The sequence below is a fragment of the Copadichromis virginalis genome, linkage group LG19, assembly GCF_057382275.1.
Source record: "Copadichromis virginalis isolate Kocher_CV1m ecotype Utaka linkage group LG19, C_Virginalis_male_GT1.1, whole genome shotgun sequence".
NCBI lineage: Eukaryota > Metazoa > Chordata > Actinopteri > Cichliformes > Cichlidae > Copadichromis > Copadichromis virginalis.
Genome location: NC_140636.1, coordinates 20,597,471 through 20,609,520, shown reverse-complemented (window position 1 = coordinate 20,609,520; position 12,050 = coordinate 20,597,471). Strand labels below are relative to the sequence as shown.

At 39.1% G+C, this 12,050-nt stretch overlaps 1 protein-coding gene across 1 annotated transcript; it reads left to right on the top strand.

Annotated features, from left to right (window-relative positions):
* Positions 1–5,041: 5,041 nt before the first annotated feature.
* LOC146685976 (uncharacterized) lies at positions 5,042–6,909 on the top strand. Its single transcript, XM_085441465.1, has one exon. The coding sequence runs from the start codon at positions 5,187–5,189 to the stop codon at positions 5,793–5,795; it is 609 nt and encodes a 202-aa protein (XP_085297591.1). The 5' UTR covers positions 5,042–5,186; the 3' UTR covers positions 5,796–6,909.
* The last annotated feature ends 5,141 nt before the right edge of the window (positions 6,910–12,050 follow it).

The following is a 12,050-nucleotide window of genomic DNA, read 5'->3' as shown; positions in this document are numbered from 1 at the left end:
AGAATGACGAGTTCAGTCTTTGTTGTCCATTTTTGTAGGGGACAAAATTCAAAGAAAATGGGAATACACTGTATTTCTGATTATTCAGTATACTCATTGGGTCAATCCCATGCTCTGTAAATGCAAATCACTGGAGGAACTTTGGGCCTTGGGAAAGTTCTTGGTCATTAGTTCTCAGGAAATTAACATTCTTTGAATATTCAGTTGAAAGGCACCTGTGGTCCGACTTAAAGGACCAGAAATAGCAGCTACACAAAGCTATTTTTCAACTCCCTTTAGAGGTCATTAATTAAGGTTTTTAGTAACCACAACCACAAGTAATCTATCAGATCTATCTTTTGCTTTTTACATCACCTGTCAGCAACAGCTCTTAACTGAAACACAAATTAAATACTACACAGAAAGTAATTAACCATCTCCACCCGCAGTGAATATAAAACAGCTTGTTCACAGTTAATAGTAATATATGCTGTAGAAAAGAGTATATAGACTATAATTTTATGGCTCTTACTTAAATTAATTCTTTGCTGTTTCCGGGCTTCAGTGTGTTAGCATGACAATTAAACTACTAAGTAGTTTTGGCTTTGAGTTATAACTGGGTTATGAACACTGAAAACCATCTCTTGAATTAAACCAGTGCTATCATATTGTGAAATAAATCATTCATGCATTAACTTTCTACAGGCTCGACCACTCTTGCATTTCCAGGTGGTTAAGAATTTAGTAGTTCGTGGCTCAGTTTGGATCAGTTAAACCTTAATAGCGTTTTAAGAATTAACTGAGCACTTTTAAAGCATGTCTGGTTCTGATGGAAAGCTACAGATCAGAATTATTCACCCCAGATGAGCCAGCTTTCAACTTTAGATCCACAGGTGAGGCCCTTCTGGCTGTTCCAAAGTCAAATCACTTTTATGCGACTTCCTTTAACTGTCTTTTCTTTCTTTACACCAGGAGAAACAAGAGAGTAGGTTGGAAAACTTACACACATATATGGAATAAATAAATGAATTAGCACAGAGACGCACGGTTCATGACAATAATGTCATTGTTTAAGCTCATCAGTGTCAACATAGAAATACTGATTACTATTTTAGCACCATCACAGCATGGTGGTGAACTGAACTGAGAGTATGACATTTTGATTAGTTAATCACATTACAGTATACTGCATGCTGAAAAAACTAGTTCACATATTTGTTACTTGTACACTGTACGATGTTAAATTTTGTTATCAGGTTGTTCTGAAACCTGATCCAAAATGCTGCTCAGATCATATTTTATATTAGCTTCTTTTAATGGGCTACTTGTTCAATCTTGAAATAATTTCAACATCCTTCTGAGTCCTGAATGATCAAATCTTGTAAAAAGACAAAGACCAAAGACATCATATAATCCCAGAGGAGTACTTTGGTTTCACGCTGCACCTCTCCTGTGAAGCTAGCTCACATTTGGGAACACATCTGTCTTAAAAATGTCAAGTTTGGTAAAGTTTATAGTTTGCGGTTGATCAGGTGACCAAAAGCCACCTTAGTTATGTTGCTTAGTCTTATGATGTGCTGAGCATTCTTCTGCGTCTCCCTTTGTCTTTTCACTGCTGTTGCACTTACTGGCCACTATTGCATGTCATTAAGCTTATTTTCTGCTCTTCATCTGGTGCGCTCTCGTTTTTCTTCTCTTTCAACTCACTGTCCCAACTAGTCCCAACAGATGGATGCCCCTCCCTCAGCCTGATCCTGTTGGAGCTGTCTTCCTGTTCCTGTTTGCCAACTGCTCATTTTGAGGGATTGTCTGATTGTTGCTTTTTTTTTTTTTTTTTTTTTACCTTAGAAGTGTCTTAAGATGGCTGTTGTTTTAAACTGGCTCTATATAAATAAAATTGAATTAATCTTTATACGTAACGATATGTCAGAGTTAATACCTACATACTCCTCATATTAGTCCACATACAACAGAAGATAAAGTGACATTCAATTCAGGACAAGGAGGTTTCTCCTATCAACAATTTGATAAGAGAAAAGTGACTGTGTTGTGTTACTTAACAGTAACTTACTTACTGTTACTGACTTGTGTTACTCTAACATCCTCTTATATGGCTCTGAAGTTTTCCAGCATCACAGCAGCTACACACAAAACAATATATCAGATAAATCCCTTAATGAGCTGAAACAACATAATGAAGATGCTTTTCCCGTTGTGTAATGCAGATGTGTATCATTTTGAAAACAAAAACCACCTGTCAGCACATCAAGCAAAACGAAATCTGGGTTTGAATCCACCATCTGGCCGGCACCTTTCTGTTAGGAATTTGGATCCTCTCACCGTGTACTCCAGCTTCGCACAGTTCAAAGATATGCAGTTAGTGGGCTTAGTTTAACTGGAGATTTTAAAATGACTATAGATGTAAATGTGAATGACTGTCTGTGTCTCTATGTTAGCCCTGTTACAGACTAGCGACCTGTCCAGGGTATGCCCCGCTCTCGCCCTATGACAGCTGGGATAGGCTGCAGGCCAATTTCCATCCATTTCCTGCTATTTCTCAAAATAAATGGAAGAAAAAGGATGGATGGATTTTTTTTCTTTGTATTTTGAACATAAGCCTGAATGTTTTGGCTTATGTGACCGAGAATGAGCCCAAGCGGCATTTTTAAAATGATCTATGAAGAGGTGCTGTGGCCAAAAATGGTTGGAGAGTCCATGTCCGCAAGCAAGGGTTGCCTCAACAATGCTGTAGGCTCCAGTTTATGTAGACACACAATTGATTTCTAAGTGTTTAAGTATAGGCACTGTGATGCTACTGCAGGTTAAAAGCTCAGAGAGATCTCAGAAAAGGAGGTTAGTGTGCACTGGGGGGAAAAAAAGTCGTGTTGCAGGTGTGTCGGCATCTGTCTGAGAGTATATCAGAGAGAGTGAGGGGGGATGTGCAGCTCCAAAAATAGAAAATCAATTTGTGGCAGGCAAAGCCACATATAAATGAAGGTATATGAAATGCTGTAATGTTAGTTGCATGGTTATTGGCATCCCTCCAGCAAAGGTGCAACAAATCATTATATATGCCTGTTGCGGTCAGTCCTCTTTTCTAGCAGGGGCCTCATGATTCATATAAACAAAACAAAATAGACGCTCACATCTTATGAGGCCCCTGGTTCAAGCTCAAGCACAGATAATCCTGTGCAGTAAGGTGCCTTGATCCAGGCTGCTAACACAGCCAAGAAAAAAAAAACACTTTAATCATCTAGTTATTTCTCGTTCTTCCTAGAAATTCAGTTTCTCCTTTTTTTTTCAACTTTTGCAAGTCATTCTCATACATGTCTGCAACTCCCAGGATAAGATAAGCAACCAGAGTCTCCCCTTTGTTAAACACAGATTTGGGAGACTCTGGTTACAACAGTGAATTTCATGAAAAAATAAATTCAAAGTAAAGTAAAAAAAAAAAAAAAACTACATTGAAACAAAAATGTTAAAATGAGAAAACAGATGATTCTCTGTGAGACAGTTCAAATAAATTTTATTTATACATTACCCAAATCACAACACAACTTCAAGGCACTTTATATTGTAGGGTAAAGGAAAACCATAACATTCAGATGACCCCCTGATCAAGCACTTTGCAACAGCGGGAAGCAAAAACTCCCCTTCAACAGGAAGAAACTGCCATGACCAGCTGGGGGTAAGGGTAAAGAGACAGGACAAAAGACACAATGTGGAAGAGAAGAGCCAGAGATAAATAATACATACACAGGGTGAAAACAGTATGTGAAGAAGTCAGTGCATCATAGCAAGCTCCCAGCAGCCTAGGCCTATTGCAAGATAACAAAAGAATGATTCAGAGTCACCTTATCGAAAAGAAAAGTTTCAAGGCTTATCTTATCTCCTGCATCCAAGGGGCTGAAAGGGCCTGAAAGTTCAAGGCTCTGGCTCCCATTCTGCTTTTCACTATGCTAAATACCCTAATATACAATGTGTTGGATTGTAGAGCGATACTACATGAGGTGCAAAAGATTTCTTCTGTCCTTGTGGGAGTTGAGCTGAATCAGTCTGTTAGTGAAGGAGCTCTACTGCTTGTCCAGTAAGGAGGGTGGTCAGGATTATCCATGTCAGATAACAGTCTCTTTGGTAATCTTTTTGCCACAACCGCTTCAAATGTGTCCAGTTTGCACCCAAAGTGCAAACACAGAGCCAGCCTTTCTAATCAGTTTATTCCATCTTTAGATGTAACCAGTTCTGATGCTGCTCATCCAGCACACTTCAAACTACCCCCGTTACAACAGACAGAGAAAATCTCCAACATTTTGCTGCACAAGCTGAAGGATCTCAACATCCTCAAGAAATAAAGCCTGTTCATCCACCCCTTATGTAAAGCCTGTGTTGGCCTTCCAGTTCACTCTATTGTTGATGTGGACGACCAGGTATTTGTACTTCTCCATCAGCATCCTGGCTGAGGATAGACACTTCATGTATTGAAGTTGATCAGCTTTCTGATCTCATTCAGAGATCACATTCAAAAGATATTTTTTAACAGACCACTCCACAAAATCATTCACTAGTACTCTATCCACCTTTCACAAAATTAGATATATTCTGTGATATAGCCAGTAAAGCTATTCATTTTTTACCTTTTAATACCAGGAGTGATGGTTCTTATTAAACATAATTATTACTAATTCACTTCTCCAATCTTTCCAGCCATTAAAATGTTTTATTTAGTAAGAAATATTAAATAACTTTAATAGATTTAGCCACATAGACAAACTGATGAATGCCAGCTCATGTGAAACAACGATGTTTCTTTGCTAAACTGTTATGTTGTTGTGGATTAATTTATCTTCTTTCATTATTGTTATTCATGGTTTTGATTCTCATTATTATATTTATGTTATATTCTTTGTTCTTAGGCTTTAGGTTCCCGTTTCTTTGACTTCCCCTTATTCCATGTTTCTCATCTTGTCTCCATGTTCCCTCTGTCTCCCCAGTCAGTCGTGTCTCTGTGTTAAGTCCACATCTTTGTGAATGTCTCGTTTCCTGTTTTTCCCTTCTTCTTGAGCTCTCAGCGAAGGCGGTCGCACTTTCTCCTCTCCTCCTCACCCTTATCTTCCCTGCTTCGCCTCTATGTCCTTGTCTTGTCTTGTGTGAATTTACTTTCCCTGGAACAGTCTCTCACTGTCGTTCTCTAAACCTAAAAGAGAATTATGGATTTGATCAACTGGTCTCTGAGTGCTATTGACACCCTTTTCTCAACGAGAAGTCGGGGCTCGGGAGAGCCTGAGTGCCCTGGAGGGACTTTCCCTGCCGGTTACACGATGGACGGGTGGCAGAACTGGAGGACCGTGTGCCTGGCGGGACTGTCGATCGAGGACGCTGAAGATATCTACCTATTCGGAACCATGATAACAGGGTTCATGCTGATCGGCGTTGGCTTAGCCCTGGTTTATCAGAGAAATAAGAAAGCGGAACCAGCTGTTCAAACCCCCACAAGGCTGCCCGCTGGATTCGAAGCGACGGGACGAGGTGCGACCTCTCACAACGAACGTAATATGGTCAACACCTTGGAGACGCTTACAGCTGCTGTGAAGGCTCAAAACAACACCATTGAGCGTATGAGGGGAAACATCAGAGAGAGGCCTGCTCAAAATGAGACCCTTGAGCGACAGTTGGAAAACATCGCGGAACGGATCACTGCAGTTGTGAGGTCTCAGAATCAAAAGACTGATAACACCACGGAACAGAAGTTTGATACCATCATGGGGAGGCTCGCAGCTCTTCAACGGGAGATCGAGAGACCAGCCTCGGAGTGCTAGAATTTGAGCTGCTCACAAAGGAGAAATCAACAATATTCAACATTTGGACACCACGGCCCCAGCTGCAGGCCCAAGGCTGGAGCCCACCAAAACAACTCCCTGATAACGACTGTGTGATGACTTTTCTTCCCGCCCCATGAAGGACACCTGGATTGGCTGGAGGACTGTTTACTTAGCCTGATAGGCCGAAGGACACTGTCTCAGCTAAACTATGGACACGCACACACACACACTTACACTGATAAGCACTCACTCATCCCCCTCCCTTTCCAACGCCTTCGATGCTTGTGCCCTACCGGGGATGATAGCAGTCAACTGGACCAGCACAGATGCTGCAGGACCGGATGCGCTGTCTACGCCGGCTCTCTCTTACCCTTTACCCGCCCCTGTTGCTTGTCTCGTGTTTCTATGGTGTATTGATAGTCATGTGCTTTTGTGCTGAGGTGTTTTTTCTTTTATCAAACTGTTCTCCCACTAGGAGCTCAGTCTGAGTGGAGTTTTTTTTTCTCCTCCTCTTACCTCATGTAGTGTATTTTCGTTGTTTTTTTCCTATCAGCCTACCTTCTGACATGTCTGCCCAATGTGATGTTTGTGTAAAGTTGGTCAGAAGGTTCCTTTGTGAGTGCGCATGCGCCATTAGCGTGCTTGCTGCTGTAACCCCTAATTTCCCTCGGGATGAATAAAGTATTCTGATTCTGATTCTGATTCTGATATTTTGATAGTCCTTGTCCTGGGCGCAGTGTATCTAGTTTTGCTTCCCCTTCTGTCATTAAGTCTGATTAGGCCCAGCTGTGTTTCCCTCCTGTTTCCCATTCCCTTGTTCCTGCCTTGTGTATTTAAGCCATGTTTTCATTTGCCCTTTGTTGTGTTGTACACCCTCACTGCTGTGTGGTCCTCTTTGTGCTCCTGTTTAGATTCCTAGCTTCTCAGTTCCAGGTTTATTTTCTTGTGATCCCGCTTAGTTTTCCAGTGTTTCAGTCCCTAGTTCCTATGCTCAAGGTTTTTGTTTGTTTTTTGTGAGTTTATGTTATGGTGGATTTCCCAGCAATAAAGCTGCCATTTTCAGTTAACCTCCCATGTTGTGAGTCCTACATCCTGTGAGTCCAACCTCCTGCCTGCCACACAGCCGAACCGTGACATAAGCAAAGAGACTAAAAATAAGGAAACTTTTTTTTTTCTTTTGAAACTTTGAAACTGTCATGGTGTGACCTTCACATAGATTCATTTGACCTTCGGCAAGATAAATAACTGGGTACTGATTCGCTGCTCATTTAGGAGTGTCAATATTAGCTCCAAGCTTTTTTTTTTCATAAGAATTATCCATACACTGTCTTACTCTTGAACTCTGAATAGCCCGTAGATACTTTCAATTTTAGTAGCACCGAGGACAGAACATGTTCCCAAGTGTTGCAGTAGATTTTTTTTTATAAAGATGTTCGCAGTGTCTTCATATTTCTCAAGATCAACATGTTCCTTCCTGTCTAACACCTCTGTGCATTTCCCACAGGGCATATTGGGGGTTTATGCTCAGTAATAAAAGCATGCAGCATTCTAAAACTTTACAGTGTCACTCTTTCAGTGGCTGGAAATCTCATTCAGTGTTTTTTGTTTTTTGGGGGGGTTTGTGCAAGAGATCCAAGTGAGTACCCAGAAAAGTCAAAAGTGGCTTTTCCTTTTTGGTTGCAGCTGCACATAAAGTTGTCTTTGAAGAAGTTAAGACAATATTTGTCAAGGTTAAGGAACTTTGTTTTCCTACATTTATGTCATGTTGTTAAGTTTTGAATCAGGCCAACACACAGTCAGTCTTGTTATAAGCAGCTCAGATGTTCGTGTCATTCTGTTTGGCCTTTTCTGCTCAAACTCTGGACATTTGTTAACACAAGAAAAATAGACTCCTACTTGTTTGCTAAAAGTCGTGCAATTTTTCAACTGTGATAACAAAGTGACTTGAGCTTTGTAATGGAAATGAGGCGGAAAAAAACAGCAAGGCTGTTATTCATCTTCAAGGTTTCTGTTTTGCAGCTTAGTGTCCTTGTCCTTTTCTGGAAATAGAGAATTTAAATGCATGGAAAGCTTAGATCTGCAATTACTTTGACATTCACTTGCTATACCTTTGGGGGCCTGAAAGTCTTTACAACAGTGTGGGTCACTCTGAACACCAAAAGCCACTATTCTAGCATACTTTTCTGCGAATGTCATATTATAGTTTTCATATGTTATTTTGGTTAAAATAGAATCATTAACATTGTTTTTTTTAAACAATAAAAATTAAGGACAATAAATAAATACATAGCCGTAGATAAAACTGAAATTACATTGATTTAAACTATGGATTTAAATGTAGTAACTTGAGAATTTATAAATGGTTAGCTGTTTGTTTTTTTAGCGATATAATGAGTTGCATTAATGTGACAGCATTCTTTGCAAGAAAGATTTAAACTTCATCTCCTTATTATCATGAGTCATGGATAACCAAAGACCAATCTGAACCATGGCAGCATATAAACAAGTTGAAGCTTGTTTGTTCTGATGGAGTACTAATACACCTGAGGAAGATGCGTTTATATTTCTGGTGTATCAATCATTCAAGGCAGCAGCCTCATGAATGCCAAAGTAAGGTCTGTGTTTTGCCCTCTGTGTGTCTAAGCAAAGTCAGAAAGCGACGTGTTAACTTAATATTGCCCTCAAGTTGCTTTATGTTAAACTGTGCCCCAAAGCCTCAGCTATAACAGTAAAACACGTAGGTTACAATCATTGCCAATTCAAAATTAATTTAAACAAATGCACTTGTTGGTGAACTCCATAAAATAACAATAATGGATCTGCTGCATCCTGCATTAGACATTGTTTGCCAGCCTTAAATTGTTTGTGTTCCTCCTGAAACAACTGTTGAATACAAATGTCTCTTTGTCACCTCCTTTGTTCCAGTCTTCCAAATGTACAGACATATCATTTAATTGTACTTCTTATTTTGCTTTATTCTTCATTTTTTTTTTTATTTATTTATTTTTACCATTGTAATGTGGTTATATAGTAAAATCTTTGTAATTGAAAAAATAAAAGGCAACAGAGTTGCCATCTCTTAATTTGACAGCCCAATAAAGCTATGTGCTAACAGAGTAAATGTAAGGCCCCAGTCACACAGGTGACCATCTAGCAACAACCAGTCATGAAGAAAAAAAATATTTATTCCCCAACTGGTTTGTGATTGGTTGCTGTCAGTCACTTGCTTGAAATTGTCATAAAGAAGGATTAGATGCTCCACTGAAAAGAAAAGCAGCCTCCACTTTCAAAGATTGTTGATAACAACTCCTTGGACTCTTCTTTGATACTTTGAGTATTTTGTCCGCTTGCAATCATTTAAAAAAACTGGACGTGGAGCTCAAATCTTTCCATTGCCTGAGGGCAGCACTCTGCGTTAGAGGGCTACATTAAGTTAGGATCCCAATTAGAGTAAAAAAAAAAAAAACGACAGTAAAGTAGGTTATGCTTTAGGGTGGGCTTAGGCTAGACTGACAAATTTATAGGTTAGTTGTCGTCTACGTTCGTAATGACAGAAAAAATGTTCAGTTTAGTCCATTTTTCATATACATTCAAAGCATTCAGCCTTTAGTTTTGTAAATTGTGGATTGCTTACACACAGTTATCAGGTTTTGTAGAATTCTGCAGACATTCTCAGACATACCGTGATAAACTTAATATGAATTTTTTTTATCTTTTTGTCTCTGTACACCAACACAATGTATGTGTGACTGAAGTACACACTTTCAGCTTCACTTCAAGGGGTTTGACAAAAAGTATTGCAGTAGCTGTTTAGGAATTACAGTTAATAACCTCTTACTTTTGTATAGACTTCTTGAATTAAAGCAGAAATGTAATCACATCTTTATTGTTGGATTTACATGTGTATTATATTTATATTTACACATATATTACACAAAATTTGAGTCATTGTCCAAATACTTATGGACTTAACTGGTTCCTGAAAATGTGCTTGTTTAGCATTTGTTTAAACACCATTCTAACACCCTGCGGGTCATCAGCTAAGAACCTTATTTGACCCCATTACGCTTCAGTATGGTTTCAACATAATGGTCTCAGCATGTGTGTTTAGTTTGCCAAATGCTGAGTGACTGAAGAGCTCCATTGACTGGGGGCTAACAGATTTATTTTAGCTGTAGGCTTGTACTCATTCTGTGCACCTCATGGGGGTTTTATCACTACTCATAGAAAATGAATGAGGGGCACTATCTCTGCTAAGCTCACCACAGTAATTCTAGCCACACTCTTAGAGTTCCCTTAGCCCCAGGCTAACAATTTTCTTTCACTTCACTTACAACATGGAAAGTGAGAGATCAGTGTAGAGGTTCCCAATCCACAATCCAGATCTGCCAGGCTTCTACTCAGAGCCATGTTTGTTTTTCTGTGTATTACCTCTTCACCCTTGAAAAGGTCTTCAGTCTTTCTTTTCATATCTAGGCTCCTGTCTCCCAGTCCCACCTCATCTGTTCTGTGTTTTCCCGATCAGCTTACCTCTTGCTCCTTCAGCAGTTACCCTGGAGTGTTTATACAGCTTGCTTGCCATATCCTCACTAGATTGATAAATAGACACTTAAAAAATATATTTTTTAATTTTCTTAAAAATAGTTTCAGATTTAAATGTTTTCATTTATTAGGCCACATCCATTAATTTTAACATGTTGTCGCCTCTTGGCCAGGACTCCCTTGAAAAAGAGGTTTTTAATCTCATTGGGACTTTTCCTGGTAAAATAAAGGTTAATAATAATAATAATCCACAGAGATATGACTGGTTTATTCCTAATGAAGAGATAGCTCAGCATAAAAGTGAAGCTGACATCACAAACCTTGGGTATTGAACAAAAGAACGAGATGGCAGATACAAGCAACAGAACTGAACATTCTCTGCAAGTTTGCTGGCCTCTCCCATAGAGAGAGACTGAGAAATTCAGTCGTTCAAGAGAGGTTCAGACTAAAGCCGCTACTCCTCCACATTGAAAGAAGCCAGTTGATGTGGTTCATGCATTTGATAAGGATGCTTTCTGTGTGTTCTGGGTATATTCTATGGGGAGAAGGTCCCGGGGTAGATCCCAGGACATGCTGAAGAGATAGTATCTCCCATCTGGTCTGGGAATACCTGTTTCCTGGGATAAGGTGAAGAAAGTGGCAGGGGAGAGGGAGATCAGAGCTCCTGATTAGGGTTCCATGATTACTGCCCATGGAACTCGTCCCCAGAAAAGTGGAAGAAAACGGATTGATGTGTTCATGTATATATTTTGTACACATAAACGCACACAAAAGCAAATGTTGTGTTGTTTTGCACACTATTTTGTTTTTTAATCTCTGTTTATAACTCTATGAGGAAACTTTTGGAACTTGCATAAAACATTTGCAAGTTGTCTCCTAATACATGCTAGCACCTTTGAATGAAATTATAACAAGATAAGTGCTGTTTAGTAATATGAAAATGTGAACCCTGCACTTAATAATTGCAACCAGCACAGGAAAGGTGCCCTAAAGGCTTTCTATAGGCAAGTTAGAAGGGAAGCCCAGGGCTAGTATGGCAAATGAGAAAGGTTCTGTACACCAATACCTTTTGGAGTGCTTAAACTCACACCAGCTGCGCTTCAAGGCTGATAGAAATAATTACCAATGGACATACGAGAGCTGCTTGCTGATTTAGCATCTTTGGATGCTATCACTAACTGTTAAGTGCAAGGAACCTATTAAAACTTACAGAGTACAGCAATTATACTTACTGTGTGGTATTAACAAGAAGAATGATCCTGTTAGCCTTACCATCAGGACAAAGAGGATCGTAAGAAAGCTTTATTATATTTGTACAATGTGCTTCTAACTACTTTAATTAATTTAGTTAGATAAAAGCCAACTTTTTACTTTATTATTATATTGTAATCTCTTTTTCTTTTTTTTTGGTGATAAAAGCACAGATAATTCTGTGTGATTTTTAATTTAAATTGGATTGATCTCTTCACCTTATACCATATGTTGAAGTCTCATACACTCACCAAAATGAATTATGCATGCACATGTATTCTGTGCTCTGCACTGTGAATTCAACTTCAATGAAAAATGACAGACAATTCAACTATTGAAATACAGCAACATTATATTGTAATCTCCAGATAATTAATCGTGTAGATGTCTTCTGTGCATAGCTGAGAAAAAAAACCCAGAAGAAACAATTGCCATAATCCATTATACTGTGCACTCTAT

Excerpts from the sequence above, each read along its gene's own strand:
- LOC146685976 (XM_085441465.1), top strand. The coding sequence starts at position 5,187 with ATGGATTTGATCAACTGGTCTCTGAGTGCTATTGACACCCTTTTCTCA.